Source organism: Hermetia illucens, chromosome 1 (genome assembly GCF_905115235.1).
Source record: "Hermetia illucens chromosome 1, iHerIll2.2.curated.20191125, whole genome shotgun sequence".
NCBI classification, from domain to species: Eukaryota; Metazoa; Arthropoda; class Insecta; order Diptera; family Stratiomyidae; genus Hermetia; species Hermetia illucens.
Genome location: NC_051849.1, coordinates 90,039,868 through 90,060,352, shown reverse-complemented (window position 1 = coordinate 90,060,352; position 20,485 = coordinate 90,039,868). Strand labels below are relative to the sequence as shown.

The 20,485-nt window shown below is 43.1% G+C and overlaps 1 protein-coding gene across 2 annotated transcripts in view; it reads left to right on the top strand.

Moving 5' to 3' along the window:
* Positions 1 to 20,485, top strand: part of LOC119661353 (potassium voltage-gated channel subfamily H member 2) — a 766,305-nt gene that overhangs the window by 151,745 nt on the left and 594,075 nt on the right. For both annotated transcript variants that reach the window (XM_038070659.1, XM_038070660.1), the window contains exon 2: positions 17,369 to 18,328. In XM_038070659.1, coding sequence (XP_037926587.1) covers positions 18,253 to 18,328 — 76 coding nt within the window. In that variant the 5' untranslated portion in view covers positions 17,369 to 18,252. The remainder of the gene's footprint in view (positions 1 to 17,368; positions 18,329 to 20,485) is intronic.

The following is a 20,485-nucleotide window of genomic DNA, read 5'->3' as shown; positions in this document are numbered from 1 at the left end:
GGGACGGATTAGCTGCTTATAGCAGTAGAGTTTCACTTTAGGGAGGATGGCGGAGTCTTTCTTAAGGATGGGCCATAGGGTTTTTAGTCCTGTTAGGGTCTTTGAAATGATGGAATTTACCTGGGGTATGGGTGATAGGCGGGTATTGAGGGTTATTCCCAGGTATTTAGTGGATTTGACGGAGGGAATGGTAGAAGGTCCGATCTTGATAGTGAGGTTGCGGGTGTCGGCCAGCATCTTGCGGGTAAAGGTGGCTCTACCGCGGAAGACGATGGCTTCGCATTTGCAGGGGTTGAGTAGGAGTTTCCAGGATTGGAGGAATTTGTTGAGGGTTTGGATTGAAGTATTGATGCGGTTTTGGGCGGATTTTATTCTCCGGGAAGAGGTGTAGAGGATCAAGTCGTCAGCGTATTGGATGGTTTTGACTGCTTGGGGGGAGTTGGTAGGGTGCTGGAGTGGGATATCGGCGGTGTATAGGGAGAAGAGGGTTGCTGACAGAACTGAGCCTTGGGGGATGCCTGCGGGAGGACTGTAAGGGTCGGACAGGGTATCGTGGATACGGACTAAGGATTGGCGATCAGACAGGTAGTTAAGGATGAGTTTGCATAATTGTGGGTGGAATTTGAAAGTGTGGGAGAGTTTGTAGGTGAGGCCGTCGTGCCAGACCGCGTCGAAGGCTTTTTGGATATCGAGGAGGCAAGCTGTGGTGGGGATGTTGTTGTTTAGTTGGGATAGGATGTCGGTTTTGAGGACTAGGAGGGCATGTGAGGTGCCGTGGCCGCGCCTGTTGGCAAACTGGAAGGGGGGGATAATGGCGTGGTCGGTGATGTGTTGGAGCATGATATCGTGGATGACGTGTTCAAAAATTTTCGATGTCACGTTAAGGAGGGAGATGGGGCGGTAGCTGCCCGGGGAAGCTGAAGGCTGGTCCTTTTTTAGGATTGGGACGATGTGGGCTCGTTTCCATGGGGTGGGAAAGTGTGCAGAGAGGAGGCATTGATTGAAGAGTTGGGCGAGAAAGGGGCTTAGGGTTTTGGCGCATTTTTTGAGGATGATGATGGGGATGTGGTCGGGTCCGGTAGATTTTTTATTATTTCGGGAGAGGATAATGGATTCAACTGTTTGGGGTGTGACGGCTTGTATTGGTAAGCAGTAGGTTGTTGTAGATTCGGATGGTGGGATCGGGAATTCGGTGTGGATGGCTGGCGTGGTAGTGATGTTGTGTATGTGTTGGCGCACCGCTGTTTCTGTGGGTGGGTCGGACAAATGTTGGGTGGTGTGGTGGGCGGCTAGAAAGCTGTTAGCAATCAGGTCGGCGTGGGCTTTGGGTGAGGTGTTGTGTGGGAGGACGCTGGCTGAGCGGGGTTTGGCTAGTCGGGGGCAGGTACCCCGGAGTTTATTGCATGTTTGCTGATTAAGCGAGATGTTCGCATGCTTTACCGCGTAGTGATCAGCGTATAGCGTCTGGATCTGGGATTGGATGCGTTGTGTGAGGGAGTGGATTTGTGACTTGAGGAAGTTAAATTGAGGAGCGTACCTGTGCCTGTGGAGTTGGCGTCGTAGGGTTGATTTTTGTTTGATGAGGTCTAGGATGTGTGGTGGCAGGGTGATTAGGCCCTGGTAGTTTAGTGGTCTGAGAGGGATGGTTTCGTTGCAAGCCTTTTGTGTGGATTCCGTGAGCTTTTCCACGGCTGAATCGATTTCGGTAGGAGACGGATTGGACGGGAAGCGGATGGTCGAGAGTTTGTCGGCTAGGTTGTAGTTGAGGCGTTGCCAGTTAGTGGCAGCGTAGTTGGGAAGGAATTTAGGCTGGGATTTGGGGAGGCGGTCGGTGATATTGAAGTGGAGAACCACTCCGTCATGATCGCTCAAGCCGGGGATGGTGGGGAGGTCTTGGGGGGAGGTAGGCGTGCTGGGGTGTACGAGAAGGTGGTTGCTTACCAGGAAGAGGTCGATGAAGGTGTGGGTATTTTGCCTGTGGTAGGTGGGTTGGTTGGTGGGGAGAAGGGTGAGCTGTAGAGGGTGGGAGTGTTGTGAGTACCAGTTGGCTAACCTATTGCCATTGGCATTTATAGTGGTGTTATACCAGGTGTTATGTTTGGCATTTAGGTCGCCCCCTAGTACAAGGGAGAAACGCTTGTTTCGGCTGACTGGGAGGGCTTTGAGGTGTTGTGTAAAGTTGGAGATGTCAGCGGGATTGAGGGTTTGGTCGGGGCAGTAGAGGCTACCTAGGAATGTGATGGAGGAAGGTGTGGCAATGAAGACAATGGTTAGCTCCATGGATGGGGCAATAGTGTTTGGGATGTAGACCCGTTGAGCGTCTAGGGGATTTGCCACTAGTATGGCTGTGCCTCCGCCTGGGCGGTCAACACGGTCGGAGCGGAAGGTGGTATAGTTGGGGATGTGCAGCTTATGCCTTGGGTGCAGTTTGGATTCTGTGAGGAGGAGTAGGTTAGGTTTGTGGACGGACAAGAAATTAGTTAGATCGTGACGTTTTTGTCGACTGACCACCGAATTTACGTTCAGTAATACCACTTTAGTGGACATTACTGGGGGACACTTGGCAGAGGAAGGAGAGGAGAGCGAGTCTCTTCTCCATCGGCGAGGAAAGGGAGTTGTATGTGGGGAGGAATGAGGTGAGTTGGGAGGCTAGTTGGGTGGTGGAGGTGTTGAAGAGGGAGTGGATCTCGGAGTCGAGGTCAAAGGTGGGGACTGGGCGCGAGGCGTTCCTGGCCATCGCAGCGTAAGAGAGTGGTGGGGACGTAGGGTTGTACGGGGCGGGGACCTGAACGGGTTTTGGTTGGGGACCGGGTTTGGTTGGTGGAGCAGGGTTATGCTTTGTGGGGGGTGATTGTTGTGTTTGGCGGGCGCGGGCTTGCACGAACATCGGGCAGTTGCGATAACTAGCCGGATGAGTGTTGGCTCCGCAGTTGATGCAGGATGGATTTTCTTCCTGCTTCTTTGGGCATTGTCGTGGCCCGTGAGGGGTGTTGCATTTAACGCAACGGTAAGCCAGATTGCAATTTGACGCTGCATGCCCAATGCGCTGGCAGTTCCGGCATTGGGTGATTTCGTGTAGCTGGACGGCTTCGAACTTCACGATGCAGTGAAACATCGCCCTGGCTTTCGTGAGAGTGGCCTGCTGGAATTTGGGGGAAAACGTTACAAGGAAGAGGTGGAGGGGTTTCGCGTTTCGTCGGGAGGAGCTAGTCTCGTATTGACGAACGCTGATGGCTTCGGAGATGCCGAGGCGGTGTAGCTCCTTGAGGATTTCATCGGGAGAGTATGTATAATCTAGTCCTCGGAGGACAAGGTTGATTGGTTTGAGGTGTGACGGAGTATACGTGAAGAAGGGGTGGTTTCCTTCTTTAAGTAGGTTTTTTGCAGAATCGTAATCTGCCTGGGAGGTGGCGAGGACGTGGGTTGAGCGTATTGATGTTTTTTTAAGGGATATATTGTTGGGGATTGTGGACAGAATTTTGTTAGTGATATCTTTAGTGGTTGTGGGGTCAGCGCGGATAATTAGCGGCGGGAATTTTTCCTGACTTACCCTTGGTGGGGTGGATTTGGCTGGTTGAGCGGCTTGCTGCGTGGTTGTGGTGGTTGTTATCGGGGTGTGTGTGGTTGGTTGTTGTAGTTGTCGGGCTGGATGTTCGGTGACATTCGTTGTTGTTGTCGTTAGATGGGGTGAGGGTGTAGATGCTATTGCTGAGGCTATTTTTTGTTGTGGCTTCGGTGTGGGAATTTCCATTTCTGCCATCGACCGTTCTTCTTGGTTCTCATGAATTGATGTAGTTGCTGTATTGGGTTGCTGAGATGACTTGTTGAGGGCGATGGTAGATTCCACTAATGAAGAGCTGAACAACGCAGAGAGCCGGTCGTACCGGCTTGTCATCTCCTTCAGGGAGGTTCTCAGTTCTTGTACCTGTCTCCGCAGGGCGGCGACATCGTCTTGATCGTCGTCTGACGTTTCGCGAGCCATGTCCGACTCGCTATCTTCTCGGGCGGGTTCCCGACTGGCTTCGGGACTTGATGGAGCCTCGCTTTCGCTGTCCCCAAGGGGGTGAATCCTCTTGGGCTCAGGATCCATCCCCTGGGGCGACAGTGACCTGTCCTCAACCGGGCGCTTTGACATAGCGCCTCGCCACTGAATGTTTGATCGGAAACACTACGGTCGCGATTGTGTTTTGTTTTGTTTTTCACTCCGCACTTTGGATTTTTCACTCGGCACTTTCGTGAGCACACGTCCGATCGTCTCGGACGCTTGAGACTGACTGATTATCCTTGTCCTTGGGCGTTAAAATGCCAAGGAATTTTAGTTTTGCTTTTTCAAGCGATGTTATTCTATTGGTTTAGTGTTTACTATCGCCATTTGATATAACCAGGTCAAAAAAAGTTGGTTGGGAAAAGAAGGAAATTAGGGGGAAGGAAATTGATGAACTAAGAATTCTCACGAAATGATTTCGTTTGAAAGTTTCATTGAAATCGAAATATTCCTCCATTAAAGACGATTCTACATCCGATTGAAGAGGGAAAAGGAGAGAATTGCTATAGTGTGGTTGGCCTAAAAGGGATATAAATTTGTGGGCTAGCAACCTGCAGCCTCTCCAAACTACAAAATGTTGTGTTGTAGTCATTTGAGAAAATCATAGTGTCGTTACTTTCGAAAGCAATCCTTTCCTTGTGGTACCGTTCTTTCAATTTTTGGTAAATTGTGTTGTAGTATTGAATCAGATTGATTTAAAAAGCTTCTTCAAGGTGCGCATCATGATCTGACATCCAGTTTGAAATAAGGTTTCATCTGTAAAATTCCGGTCCAGGTTAATGAGTATTACAATAGTGCAGTGCTACACAAAGGAAATTCTGGAGGAGAAAAATGCTTTTAGTGAGCAACGGCGATTAGATGTACCAAAAAGTATTGTCTTCTAGGTGTGCACTAATATCGGCGGCACGAATTACTTTTTTACTTACTTTCGCTTGATTGATGCCTCCGCGATCGCAGAAACCTTGGGCCCTGCAAATTCAAAACCACCTTCTTGCCGGACTAGGTATGTAAAGCCATCACTCAATGCTGGGGCACATTTTTGCCTGCACGGATAATAGTAATCTCAGCGGTGGGAATCTTCAATCGGCAGAGTTTTCAGCGTGTCTCTTTTGAATGTTTTGTAAAGTCCTAAAATGACGTCGTTTGAGGACATGCTTTAGGAAAAATAAAACACCACAGGAGGAGGGATGCCATTTGAAGTCAAAAATTCTGTGAAGTAGAGGGCAGTGTGGTACGGAGTGTCGTTATGATGGAACATCCATTTGTCTGCAATATTTGGTCTCACGCGAATAATCCGTTTTCTGAACCTTTCAAGGTTTTAACTTTTCAAACTTCAGACTTGCAGATTCGAGCCTAACTCAAAATTTAATGGCATAACGTTGTTCCGAATTCCGCTGTTTTACTTTGCGTGACTCATTGCCAAAACACAATTTCACTAATAGCAGTCAGAAAAATCATGCAGTTAACGAAAGGAGTTGAAATTCGCCCTGAGCTATGGAAGGGTACCGATACACGTGCAAGTGTTTGCAGTATCACTACTTCACTGCCACAGATCGCATATTCCATTTGAATTAGGCTTCAATTTGAGAATCCTTTTCATATTATTTTCTTCTTCTTCTTACCGGATCTACAGAAGGGGCATCTCCAAAAAGGAGGTTAGGCCTAGACATGCCAGTACTAAATGGGAACCCTAAAAGCCGCCATCATTAAACGTTAAAGGGTACCTAGCAAACTGACTTAATTTTCCCTCCTTTTGACGGTATATATTATCCCGACTGCAAAGCATTTGAGTCAACGACCGAGAATAATTTTACAGGTCAGATCAAATACATAATTTTAGATATTTTAGGCGGATTTTGTTCATAGTTTCCTTAAATCCGTGGTTCAAACAGGGTATATTTGTAAATAATGCTTGAAGGGTAATAGTCGCCAGAGACCCGCCTATTTGACAAGTTAACTATCGCAGTTGCATGAAAGAGTGTTTTAACGAAAGTCCCAAACAGTCATTTTGACCAAATCTTCGAGGTATAACTCTGTTTTCTTGTTCGCCTAGGTTGCTTTTACATATAGTATGTAAGAGAAAAGCATATCCACAAGTTTCCGTATTGATAGCAAAAGGGGGAGCAACTGTTTGTGGTGCATTGTAAAACGCATCCATGGATCTCACTGTCACCAGCGAGATTCGAAGCGCGACCTTCCGTACAACAGTCTTGTGTTCTAACCACTCGGCCATCCGGACAAGAAAGTATATTCATCATCATCAACGGTGCAACACCTGGTATCTGGGTTAGGCCTGCCTTGGTAAGGAACTCCAGACATCCCGGTTTTGCGCCGAGGTCCACCAATTCGATATCTCTGAAAGCTATCTGGTGTCCTGACCTACGCCATCGCTCCATATCAGGCAGGCTCTGCCTTGTCTTCTTTTTCTACCATAGATATTGCCCTTTTAGACTTTCCGGGCTGGATCATCTTCATCTATACGGATTAAGTGACCCGCCCACCGTAACCTATTTAGCTGGATTTTATCCACAACCTGACGGTCATGGTATCGGTCATAGACTTCGCCGTTATGTAGACTACGGAATCGTCCATCCTCATGTACGGGGCCAAACATTCTTCGGAGGATTCATCTCTCTAAGAACCCAAGTCTCCGAGGAATACATGAGGACTGGCAAGATCATTGTCTTGTACAGTTTTTTTAAGCTGAAGTAGGCTCCCAACAATCGTGCGTGGATTTCATCATCGTAGCTGTTATCGGTTGTGATTTTCGATGCTAGATAGGAGAAATTATCAACCGTCTCAAAGTTGTAGTCTCCTATCTTTATTCTTCCCGTTTGACCAGTGCGATTTGATGTTGTTGGTTGGTTGGTTTTCGGTGCTGACATTGCCACCATATACTTTGTCTTGTACACCACATATTTTGTTTTGCCTTCATTAATGTGCAGCCCAAGGTCTCGCGCCGTCTGCTCGATCTGGATGAAGGCAGTTTGTACGTCTCGAATCGCCCTTCCTATGATGTTGACATCGTCAGCATGGGAAAGTAGTTGGGTGGACTTAAAAAGGATCGTACCCCTCGCATCTACCTCAGCATCACGGATCACTTTTTCCAGGGCCAGATTAAAGAGGACGCATGATAGGGCATCCCTTTGTCGTAGACCGTTATTGATGTCGAATGGTCTTGGAGTGATCCTTCTACTTTTATTTGGCCTCGTACATTGGTCAGGGTCAGCCTAGTCAGTCTTATTAATTTTGTTGAGATACCGAAATCTCTCATGGCCGTGTGCAGTTTTACCCTGGCTATGTTATCATAGGCGGCTTTAACGTCGATGAGAAGATGGTGCAACTGATGTCCATATTCCAACAGTTTTTCCATCACTTCCCGCGCAGAGAAAATCTGATCTGTTGCTGATTTGCCTGGAGTGAAGCCTCTTTGGTATGGGCCAATGATGTTCTAGGCGAATGTTCATTTTGTCGGAAATCAGATTTCCCCCTTCTCTATCGGCAGGATGAACATTGAGGTTTGTAAGGCTGGTGCAGTTGCTTCCTGTACTTTTCGAGTTCACAGACCTGTTGGTTCTCCCAAGCTTCCTTTTTCCGTCTGTGAAGTCGCTTCTCTGCTTGACGGAGTTCGTGATAAGCCTCTGCGCGTGCCCGCGTCCTTCGAGAATGCAACATTACCCGGTATGCAGCATTTTTCCGGTCCGTTGTAAGCTTACATTCATCGTCAAACCAGCCGGTCCGACTCTTTTTGCAGCTGATGATAACGTTCTTCAGGTGATTGTGGAGATCATTTGTTGATGCTTCATCTTCAGGATCTCTGTTGACTGCGGTTATTGCGGCATCCATTTCCCTCTTATAGGTGTTGTGGAGGGCTGATTGTCAGTGGGGATTCTGGCTGGTGTTGTTATTCGAGCTCGGAAGACCATGCCAAAGAGATAGTGATACGAGTCTATATTGGCCCCCCTATATGTTCTGACATTCATCAAGGCTGAGAGGTGGCGGTGTTCGATCAACACGTGGTCAATTTGGTTGAAAGTGATACCATCTGGAGAGGCCTACGTTTGTTTGTGCACCGTTTTCCGTGTAAACCACCTAATTGAATAATCCGCAGTCCTTTATCATTTGTATTTTGATGTAAGCTATGGGAGCCATCGTATTCCCAGAATACGGGCCCTTTTCCTACTTGGCTGTTAAAATCCCCAAGTATGATTTTGGGACAGGCTTCGAGGCTTCGTTTTACTGCTTCGTAGAAGGTATCCTTCTCCGACTCTGCAGTCTCGTCTGTAGAGGCGTGAACGTTAATGAGGCTTATATTTCTAAATTTGCCTAAGAAGCGCAGAGTGCATAGCCGTTCGCTTATGTTTTCAAAGCGATAACAGCAGGTTTCATTTTTTGTCTGACTAAGAAACCTACTCCGAGCACATGGTTTACTGGATGGCGACTATAATATATGGTGTAGTGAATTTTCTCCAGGAAACCGGTCCCTGCCCAATGCATCTCCTGTAGCGCTGCTACATAAGCCGTATATTGGGACAGCGTATCGGCTAGCAGCTACATCTCTGTACAGAGAGCGCACGTTCCATGAGAAAATGCGCGAATCGTTATTCCTTTTCGTTACCGGGTTCGTCATTGTATTATCCGTATAGTCCGAGGCTCCTTCTGTGGCTTCGTAACATTGGTTTTTCATGTAAGTTTGTCAGCCCTACCCAACCCCCAACATGGAGGACCAGTTGGTACAATTTGTCCCGCTTTTTGGCGCGGGAAATTGGCCTTCATCCTTCTCCGTTTGCAGCTTTTCGTTAAGAAAGAGCTCCCAGCGGTCACCACGTGGAGGTGGAGATAGGGTTTGGTAGTAGAACTGTTGTTGTTGGTTCAGTAGGCGTTTCCCAGGTTTTATGCTCCACCGTGGGTAGCAATCTACGTTTCGTCCTAGGACCTTACTACCCTTTGACCACCATATTATGCAACTTTATCTGCGATAACGTGTTGCTCTGCAATCTTGCTGTAGCGATGAAATACATGGTCAAAATATCAGTTCCTTATTTTCTATTGAAATTCATGACGAAGATGATTTTGGTGTAGGATCGACTTTTTAATTTAATTGCTTGCTCTGCTAATATTGGTGGTTCCGCGCGGATAATTCATAGGTGGATGCTTCGTTGCTTTCGCCCTACTCCAAAAATGCAAAATCCAGTTTCAATTAGAACTCCCAATAGTGCCTATAGATTATTCGTCAATATCCTTCTCCAAATTTTTATTTCAAATCAATAAGACCAGAAATTACTAGCCGTCCCTCATAGTAATAAAATCTGTTCTCCTACTTCCCAGTTCCCGATTTCCGGAGCTACTAATATGTATAATATCGTAGCCATAAAGTCGCAGTAGACCGTAATTTACCTCTCGTCCTCATTATATTAATATCAAATTAATAACTACCAAGGGGGGTCAAATTCACTTTTTATGAAATATTGCCAGAGCTACGAAAATTCATGTATGCTCTACGCATAAATCGACTCACGTGTACGGGTATATGGGTAGTAAAGCTTCCCCGTAGACTTCTAATTTGCTTGTCCGTTTATTTGTTCGTTTGCGCCTGGAACTCCTCGGGTTGCTAGTTCTGATGCTTCCGCTTATGCAAATCCATTGTATACTAAAATCTTGCTTACGCAGATTGTTGCTTACTCCTGCGATTTGTTCAGGGTAGTCAGGGTGTGCCCGGAGAGTAGGTAAATTGATTATAGGTTTGATTTGCTTAGAATCAAATTTCCAACCCTTAGTTTCTGGCCATCGCATCCCTGGACGATAATATGCATTTGGTTATGAAACCGACAGAAGCATTTTGGAAGTTTCTATGATATAGTGCTGGTCAATACACATTGATTCTTATGCCTGCTCCGCATCCAATATTAAAGATATTTGTACTTTCACATGGCCACAGTTGCCGATGAGATGGGGTAAGCCTGATATTTGCTATGATATGAGTATAAGGGGTAAACTATCAGCTTTGACGTTCAAGGCTGTCGAATTGTAGAGTATCTACGAGTAAACTGCGCACCATTTGCTTAAACTCTTCTTTATATATTTTGATAAACCTTTTGTGATATCAAAATGAAAAATTAGTTTATTCTTCCAATAGTCATATGAATCTAGGCACGTATATTCTATTAAAATGGTAAATGTAGTCCCCTTGCAATTATCTCGTTTTCAGAAAAACGTTTTTTGTAGAGTGTCACCTACTTATACTTTTCTAAAATGACAGTAAAGAATATATTTCAGGTTACATTTATTCTTTTCGATCAAACGCGAATTTCTTTAACGATTTCGTACATTTCACAAGTAACTTCGTGATTTCTTTTTCTCAGCCAAGAACTCAAAATTTTATTCAAAGCTCTTTTTGTTTTTGAATCACTGAACTGTCTCTCAAATTTCAATTACGACCATTGGAGAGACTATGTTAAAAATCCTCAGTAAAGGAGTCAAGTTATCAGAGACTCTATTTCTTTAAATTTTACTCGTAGACTGTTCTCATATGTAAACATATAGCACATGAATATTGAAAAAAGCTAAGAATAGTTTTCATTTCGTATCGCTTTTTGCTGATGCTAATAATTTAAAAAAATATCATTATAAACGGCGTATTAAGCAGGACCTCCAGACATCCCGGTTTTGAGCCGGGGTTCGATAACCCTAATATTTGCTTGGGGTTCTCACCTATGCCATCGCTCAGCAGTCTGGGACAGAGTCTGCCACGTCTCATCTTTCTGTCATAGATATTGCCTATACGGATTAAGCGATCCGCCTATTGTAGCCTATTGACACTGATTATATCCACGATCAAACCGTCGTAACATCGCTCAGAATTTGCATCCCTATACAGACTACACAAACGTCCATCCTCTTACAGAGGGACAGAAATTCATTCCTCCCAGCATTTTTTTCTTGGACGCTGCAAAAAGTTCGTTACTTTTCTTATTGAGAACTGAAGTCTCTGAGGAATACATGAGGACTGGCAAGATTCTTGTCTTGTACAGTAAAAGCTTTGAACCCATATAATGAGATGTTTAGAGCGGAACAGTCTTTTTGTAAGGCTCTGGAGGCTGCTAACAACCGTCCACAGAGTTCGTGCTTCCAGCTGTTATCGGTTATGATTTTCGACCCAATGTATGAAAAATTATGAATGGTTTCAAAGTTGTATTCCCCAATATCTATTGTTCCTGTTATGGTTGATCAGTGCTATTTAAATTTGTTTTTTCGTTCGTTTTTGGTGTTGGCGTTGCCAACATTATCTTTCCTCCATTAAAGGTGAAGTCAGTTTCTGACTTCCGATTCTGTCACTACCATCAGCATCTTAAAAACGATAGCGTTCCTGGCAATTACATTAGCATCACGGGTTACTTTTTCATGTTACTAAATATAATGAGAGTGAACTGGTATAGGTAAATCTAGATAGATCTAGATAGATAGATTGCTAGATTGCTTAGTCACTTCGGATGAATCGATGTTAGGCAACTATGAAGGCTTTGCACTATCAAATACAACTTTGTGTGTTAGAAGCGTGCATAGTTGTTGAGTGGCATGAGGTGGAGTTCAAAGTTGCACGAATTAGATGCAAAGCCGACACCAATGAAATCAACCTTAGATGGGAGACTGCTATCACTACGAATAATTTGCACTAGTAGTAATAGTACTGGTAACTCCATGAATTACGTTTTTTGAACACCGCCCGTTCCGATTATTTTGTTTCTTTCGTCTGAGATCTGAGATATTCCCAAATGATTAAGAAAAGGGATAATTGTCAAGGAATAAGGATGGGAGAGTACGACTTTGAGACCGTTGATAATTTCTCCTATCTAGGGTCGAAAATCACAAATTTAGGCCCCCTACATGAGGATAGACGATTCCGTAGCCTACACAATGACGAAATCTATGAGCGATACCATGACCGTCCGGTTGTGGATAAAATTCGGCTCAATAGGTTACGGTGGGCGAGTCACTTAATCCGTATGAATGAGGATGATCCCACCCGGAAAGTCTATAAGGGCAATATCTATGGTAGAAAAAGAAGACGAGGCAGACCCTGCCTAAGATGGAGCGATGGCGTAGGTCAGGACGCCAAGCAGCTTTTAGAGATATCGAATTGGTGGACCTCGGCGCAAAACCGGGATGTGTAGAGTTCCTTATTAAGGCAGGCTTAGACCGGAAACCGGTTGTTGCGCCGTTGATGATGATGATGATAATTGTGAAGATTCCGAAGAAGAGCACATGTCCTGAATGCGGCTACTGGGACGATATTGGTCTGGTTCATGATGTCTCGAAGATATTAGTAAAATTAATCAATCACTACCTCAAAATTTACATTTTAGATGATTACCGTATACCCTTCGGCTTAGTGCGGAGCAGTGTGCTGAGGAGAAGCATTCGGTGTACTGCTCACAAGTGGGGTCGGCTCGTCGTGATTGGTTGCGCCGTTTTGTTCAATCAAAGGCCTGATATGGTTGCAATCGCAAGGTTTTCAAATCACCCATCCAGTGTATCACACCAACGTTGATGACCCATCTTGGCGAATTTTACTTTGCAGATCGTAGGAAAGCAATTTAACTCAGCGCATGAATACTCTCAAAGTCCAGAAATGCAATGTAAAGAAGGCGATGTTTCTCCATGAGTAACCGCGGAGCGAGTATTGTGTCAGTAGTTCCGCAGATCTTGACAAACCCCGCCTGACTGACGGTTTTTTGAAGGATGCTGCAAGTACGATTGTGAAGAGTGCGTTCAAAAACCTTCGTGGTCTGGGACACCAACAGGATCGGAAGGGTAATTTGAATATTCTGTTGTTGCGATTTGTTGCCAGTCAGATGGTATTCTATTTTGCTCAATCACCCCATTTGAAGAAAGCACTAACCCAAAGTGTTCAGTTACACTCTTCGCTTCCAGAGACCAGATGCAATGTCGTCAGATCCTGTTTGCTTCCTCAATTTCATTCGTTTTGTTGCTTCCTGCAATTCAGTGCCGCTGGCAGTTGCTCCAAATGTAGGCGATGCTTGTGGAAGTGGAGGATGAATAAATTCTCCGCTGAAATCTACTAACCAAAGTACCGTTGTTATCATTAATGCAACAAAAATGTTCGATGTGCTGTATGCGCTAGTGTCGGCTTTTGGCAAATCGATACAAGTCTCGCGCCATTCCGAATATCCAATTTATCGTAAAGATCTTAGTACGCTATTATCAGAACCATATATGTGGATGCTAAATTTGATGTGCTGTATCGAGGCAGAATCTTCGAGGAATTCGAAGTCGAAAGCAAAGTTCTCATTTCATCGACAAAGGGCGATCTCCTGATCCTTAAAACATCTTGACCAAGCTGATGACATATATGATATTTGCCCTCTCACCGTGGTATGGACCTTTGGGGAATCGCTCTGAACTCGGATGAAGGGGCTTAAGATAGATATTGATAAAAACAGTGTTCTGACTGGTTATTGTACTTTTTGCTATTTTCATCAAAGGGAAGGTTTCTAACAATTTGTGCATCTAGATAGGATCTAGAAAACAACTATTTCAATCCCAACATTAAGTAGAAACTGTCCAGCGCCAATATTTCATCCATGTGCTATTCGAACTGTTCAGAAAAATGAATGAGTACAAAAATTTGCAAAAACATCGAATTATCTTTTGATGAGTAAGCCATTGTCCGCGTAAGTTGACCACTAGAGACGATATAATGAAAAGGGTGCCAATTTTTAAATCTCTCAAGGAACTAAAGAATATATAGGATACAGATATGAAGAGTCTAGGGGGAATATACAGCAGAACGCAAACATCGACTATTACTATGACCGTGCAGGCAGATAGCGATGTGGAGAGATGTGGAGGGGGGGATATCATCTGGGGAAGAACTGCGATAGGAACACTCAGCCTCTGTGCAGGGAAGTCAAGAATCATTCTAGGTAGTCGAGTTAGTAGAGGACCAGCCTGTCGATCTCGCTACCCCAGCTTCGAATCTCGTTTCGTCACAGATATTTTCATTCGCCTTTCAATTTTTCCACTGGTAAAGGCTTACCACTTGCACAGCATTAAATGTGATGATCCCACCCGGAAAGTCTATAAGGGCAATATCTATGGTAGAATAAGAAGACGAGGCAGACCCTGCCTAAGATGGAGCGATGGCGTAGGTCAGGACGCCAGACAGCTTTTAGGGATATCGAATTGGTGGACCTCGGCGCAAAACCGGGATGTCTGGAGCTCCTTATTAAGGCAGGCATAGACCGGATACCGGTTGCTGCGCCGTTGATAATGATGATGATGATAATAAAATTCCAGTAAGCCTCATTGAAAATTATTTTGGGAAAAAGTAATATGTGTCCTATATTCCACAAAGGGGTACAGGGGAAGCCATATATATATAAGAAAAATAAATTTAAACCCCTCCCTACTGAGGACCTGATATCACAAAGTTTCTATACAAGAAGGAAATGATGTCGCTATTATCTGCAAGCAATACAAGAATCCCCGTTAAGGAGTTTGGAAAATGAATTTAAATGGAAGGCGTTGACTGTGGAAATTGGTTAAGACCGATGGTATCTACATTTGTATATTGTACGCATTGCAAGAGTATTGTATGTAAATATGCTAGGCAGACTAGTACAACCCGAAGGTTATTGCCGGCGATTTCATTGCTGTCCAGGCAGGAATTGTAAACATATGTAGTCACGTGTAGAGAGGTAGGCTTGCGCTAGTAAGTGGCTTGTGGGTCAAGTATCTATAATGGCGTGTCAGCACAGAGTGTACGCATAATGATCAGGTGATATATTTCACGATTTCTAGGTGATTCAGAGCAATAAATCTTAATCTAAAGAAAAACAAATACAGACTAGTCAGCGAAATCACTTAAAGAGGACAGATTGCTGCGGAATACTAAGTTTACTGTTAAGGCGTAGCGGATATCCCAACGAATATGCCAAGCTTTTGATTCCTCAATGACACGAAGAACAATCGCCACTATTGGTTTCGGCGGCTATAGAGAGCGTCTGCAGGGCAAAACATGAAGTCAATATTAAAGAAACACGTCACAGTATGACCAACGACTCCTCGAGTATAAATACACGTAATTTGTCAAAGACGAAGTCCTGGGCGTAGTCAAGAGAGTCCGAAAAAGCTTTGTCCTCGATGATTGACGATTAGAATAGAACCAAATCCTCCTAATGTTTACCGCCTGTCGAAGTAAATGATGAAATTACCAAAAATTGTGTTGATTCTGAAACCAGGTAAGCCGATGAATGAGTCTTTCAAATACAATAAGCACACTAATTGGTAACGGTGGTAATTTGCCATACCAACGGTTTGGCTTCGGAAAGGCTCGGTCCGCTGTTGGCTAAAATGCTCTAGGAGGAAAGCATTTAGTAATAAAAATCGTTGTTACGACAGGACCTTGAAGCGTGTTAGAGCACTTCATTCGAGACCGTAATGAAATTTTCCAGAATTTACGCTTTAGGAGGCAATGTGGTCAGCATTGCGTTCGTCCGTGATTGTTATTCTAATTTGACTTAGGTACTCATTCAAAGCTGAATTGACTGGTATCCGACACCCACTCACAATACAAGTTCCTCTGCGACCGGTGAGTTTCGAACCGCGATCTTCTACTACGTTAGCATAGTACTGTATCCACTGAGCCATTCGGCTTTGGAAAGCCTAAGGCGAGGAGAAATATTGCCCACTGATGACACTTGACATTGAAAATGCGGTTAGGGCTGCATCAGGAGCTATTTGTTAAATAGAAGCAACGGCTATGTGTTCGATAGAATCTTTGACTATTTCCAATAGCGAAAGGAGTTCTACGACAAAAAGAAGAATGTATCCAGTATAACGACAGACTTTTCTCAGTGGTCTGTTAATATATCACAACATAACCTATAATGACGTCTTATGGCTCTCAGCGCCATTACAGTCGTGTTCATTGATGACTCCGGAGGGGTGATTATTTTCCACCCTCGGATGAAGAGGAAATTTATGCGAGCAAGACTGTCTGGACGATAGAGACTTGGCTTGAAAATTTCGAGCTCGAAGTTGCTGAACGGAAAACTGAGATGGTGCAGCAGAATTAATTTTGCTTGCTATCAGCCATCACTGAGATATCTGGAAGTCATTTTCGATTCGAAGCTGAGCTTAAAACCACATTTAAATCGTATTGAGGAGGAAGTAGCTACTATCAGTTCAATGGTATGTACTTAATGTAGATGGTCTATACCGCAACCGAAGGCCATATCGAGACTAGATTTGACATAATTCTTGAGTGGGGACGGAAGGAAGTACCTCTGAACACTTCGTTTGGATGTATCACCCAATTGTCCTACATGCGAAGGTATAGCCGAAGATGCAGAATACGTTCTTACCACCTTTTCAAAATTTCAGCCGGAGAGGATTTTCGAAATTGTACTTGGATCCGGTTTAATGGTGGAAAATCGAGCGAGCTACATGGCGGGACCGAATGCATTTGGAAATACGTATTAACTGGAATATATTTTGGGGACCTAAATCTGAACTTAATAGATTCGAACTTGCGAGGCTTAGGGGTACGAAAGGAAGGGAAACAGGGTTATTGGCATTGGATTTCTAGTCGCTCTTTGACAAGCTTCCTTTCGAAATCTACTCGAATCAATTTAAACCTTTTCATTGCCACACTTAAAATAGTACCTGGCCAATTGTTATGACAAAATAAATAGGTCGTCATGGTTTCCTTTTAATTACTAATTGTACATAGCAGGGAACAGCGAATGTTAATCAAGAAATACTTGAGAGTTATTAAGCATGAATTAATGAATGAATGTAGTATTCTTCAGGTTATCCTCTTGTTGGGTAAATTCCACAACTAAACTCAGTGGATATGTAAAAGAATCGCACACTATACAGTGAAGAATTCAGAAAGTCGTTCTCCTTCACTATCTAACGACTACTGCTAGTCAATACGCCAACGATTTGCAGAACTCCTGAGTCTCGACGGAAGCATTTCCGTCCGTTGGCCAAAGGGTATGGTTAACGAGGGTGTAGTCTTTAATTCTCGCTTACTCTCCGGTAGGTTTGCGTGCTAGGGTTTGACCAACTTATTCTGTTCAGCGGGTAGAGTAAAATCGAAAGTGGACTGTAATGCTTCGCAGGAGTTCCAGACTTATACAGAAGTGAGGATTTGCTGGTATGGTACCGCATGTGGGAGTCGAACTTTCATTTTATCTTGATATCATTAATAGATTTCGTAGTATAATATACATTGTTAATTGATTATCGGCAATTATTTTGCTTGTAATATACTTAAAGCTCATTTCTTACTTTCAGATGGAGCGCAGAGCGTAGCACTGCATAACATCTCCACATGACTGCAGGAAAAAGGACTGTATGCGACGTCAATAAATCTCACGAAAGGAACCATGCAGTCCTCTGTTCGGAAGGGGTGAAAAGAATTCCGTTCCGGCAATATACAAAACAAACACCAAACGAAGGTTTTCACAAGTGCTTTAGTGATTTATGCAATATCTACGTAAAAATCGAATTGTTATTTATAAAAAGTATATATTAAAGTGTTTTTCTCTGCAACGCCCGTGTGTAAATATTCGATGTAGTGTTTTATATCTATATATATGTTATCGTGCGTTTTATTGTTATTGTTTGAATATATATAATCTCGCAATAATTTCAAGTTAGATTCGAAGATGCATATCCGTTTCAAAATCAAATTATATTAGTAGTGTCTTATCAATATAAATGTGCCGCCAAAATCCAGTAACGTGTGATAATTCGCTCAATCAGTCTTGTCGCAATGCAACCTACTACGCCTATGAAAATGAAGCGCTTTAATTGTGGATGAAAATCGTTCGCACGAAATTTAAATATCATATTTAAATTTAATAAGAAATAATTCCTTTAAAATAGATCTAATAGAAAATAATCTGGAAAAATCAGAGGCTTCAGGAAAAAAAGCTTTACTAGTTGTTTAATTGATAAATAATTAATAACCAATTATGATCGTATTTATTACTTAACGTAGCGTTTAGTGTATATCAATCAACCCTAGAAAAGTATCTTTCTATCTTTTCTTTAAATTCTATCTTGCACTCCCTGTTGCTATCCTTAAAAATATCTCTCTTTCCCTTTTCGTACGAAATCGGGGTCGAAGCATATTGCATATTGTTTGCGAATTGTGGTAAACATACTCCTCCAAGATGCCGGTCCGACGCGGTCATGTCGCCCCAAAGACGACACTCATCGAAACCATCATCAAAAAATTCGACACGCATAGTAAGTAATACTTCATTTCAATTTTACAACTATTAACTTTTATATTTCTTTTATTTAAATAAAAACGTACTCCTAAGAAAAGGAAAACCCTCGGTTAATATCAAACACCTAAAATTTTTATTTGTTCTAAATAAAACCTTCGGATGTACTTTTGACTCACTCTAAATCGTTCCTTCTAGTGTGTCGAAACGTTAGGAATACAAAAAAATGTATTTGAACAAGTTAGGTTTGATATAAAATATGTGCTGTCGATTAATTTAAAATTAACTAGTCGAAATAACCTCTACAACTTTAATTGAATCATTGTGTTTCGGAAAGCAGAGGAGTTCATAGATAATCGAGATAAGATTGATTATGGCTCATCTGTCATCGATAGTTATTTCTTTCCTTTTTAGACTCTCGATCTGATCAACATAACGCAGTGCTTCTACTCTGCTGGCCCTGAAACACTAATATACCTCTTGCAAACTATTATTATAATTTTCTTCCCGGTGTGGCAGTTATTCTCTTTTGTGGGTTTCGTGAATTTTTCTTATAGAGGCGGAAATCTTTGAAATTCTGACACCTTGGTTAAAGTGGCCGGATGGGATCCAATCATCCAATCCCTCCGCCACCAATGATAGTTGAACCGCGACCTTCTGCTGACACAGTCTTGTGGTTTGACCCAGACATGTCTTTATATTTACAATTACTATTTCCTATATTAATCTTTTTAAAACTTCACAGGTTCAACAAGTTCTACTCAATCTTTTATATGACACTCTTCCTTCCTTTTGACTCTAGTCTAAAAGTTGACTCAAAATGTCAAAATATTTTTTTTTATGTCACACCATAATTGCGTGCGTTCGCCACGCAAATTCCTTGTTCCGCCATAGTACTCCACTTCCAGCTGAAAGTAAGGGGAGTTTCAGTGTGGAATCAGACGCATGGCTCCCTCATCTCAGCTGTCGTAAGTCAAAATGGACACGTCGCATGCCTCCTCTTCCTGGTTGCAGTTTCCTGCGCGAAAAAACTGTCTAGCCGAGCCAGGTAGACCCTCATGCGTGTGCTGCCGCCGATGAGGCTAAAATGGTGTGGACCTCACTCGAGGAGCCAGAAGGTGTGTACTGACGAGAATGTGACTTTAATGAAATGCAACATTTCCTGTTTTTTTCACGTCTTAGCAACCCTAAGGTTTACCCATTTACTGATTTCAATTTTTTAATCCCCATTCCGACATATACTTTTCTCGAAAATTTAATATTTGAAATGAGTTAATTTATCAACCTTATAATTGGTAACTTTCCTTTAAATCCGAAAATATTATACATTTCTATTTAAAAAAAATCAATTTTTACATAATATAATGCATATGTATTTATATAATAAACAACGGTCGGTTGTTGCTATTATTGCATGTAAGCGTAACGTTTGGTCCTGGTTGCGGTAAATGTATAATACATGCATTCCAAAAAAATGCAGAAAAAAATTACGCTTATTTGCTTCTGCTATTACCGACCGGGAATTTCAACCTTAAGGCCGGGGTCAGTAAAAGCTAGAATTAGCGGAATCTGGACCGGCTGATGAGGTCGGATATTTACCAGCAGAACTGGGCGGGGGATCATTTTGCTGGAGAGAATTGTCGGAACAAAAGTGAATATCAGTGAAACGCTTTAGACAATTTTACGAATATTCCTTATAAAAACTTTATGCTATTTGAGTTTGAATAAATTGCGATAATTTAGGAATGGCTGATGAGTGAAATCCAACAGGTTACCAATTGGCATTCCTTGTTTCAAGCCGCTGGGTACCTACCGCGCTTCTATCTTTTTAATGCAATTAATGCCGATTTCGAAGTTAATTAGAAGATTTAGATGATAATTCTATGGGTTAAATCTGCTCATCGTGACTCCTGTGATGGGGAAATTCCGCGAGGGAGTCGAGACGCTTTTCACAATCCATTAGGCAATGTCTTATAGTGAAAATAATTATCCGGTTATACAGAGTTGTGAGGAAGTGTCACCAGGTGCAGCGTCAAATATTATAACAAGGCTACCATCAATTTGGTCTTCAACGCCTGTGGAAGCGGGTAAACTCGTTCTCACCCCCTCTCCTGGGTGGAGTGGTCAATTCGAAGAAAAAAATGCTTATTTAAAAAATTTTCGCACAAGTAGTAGT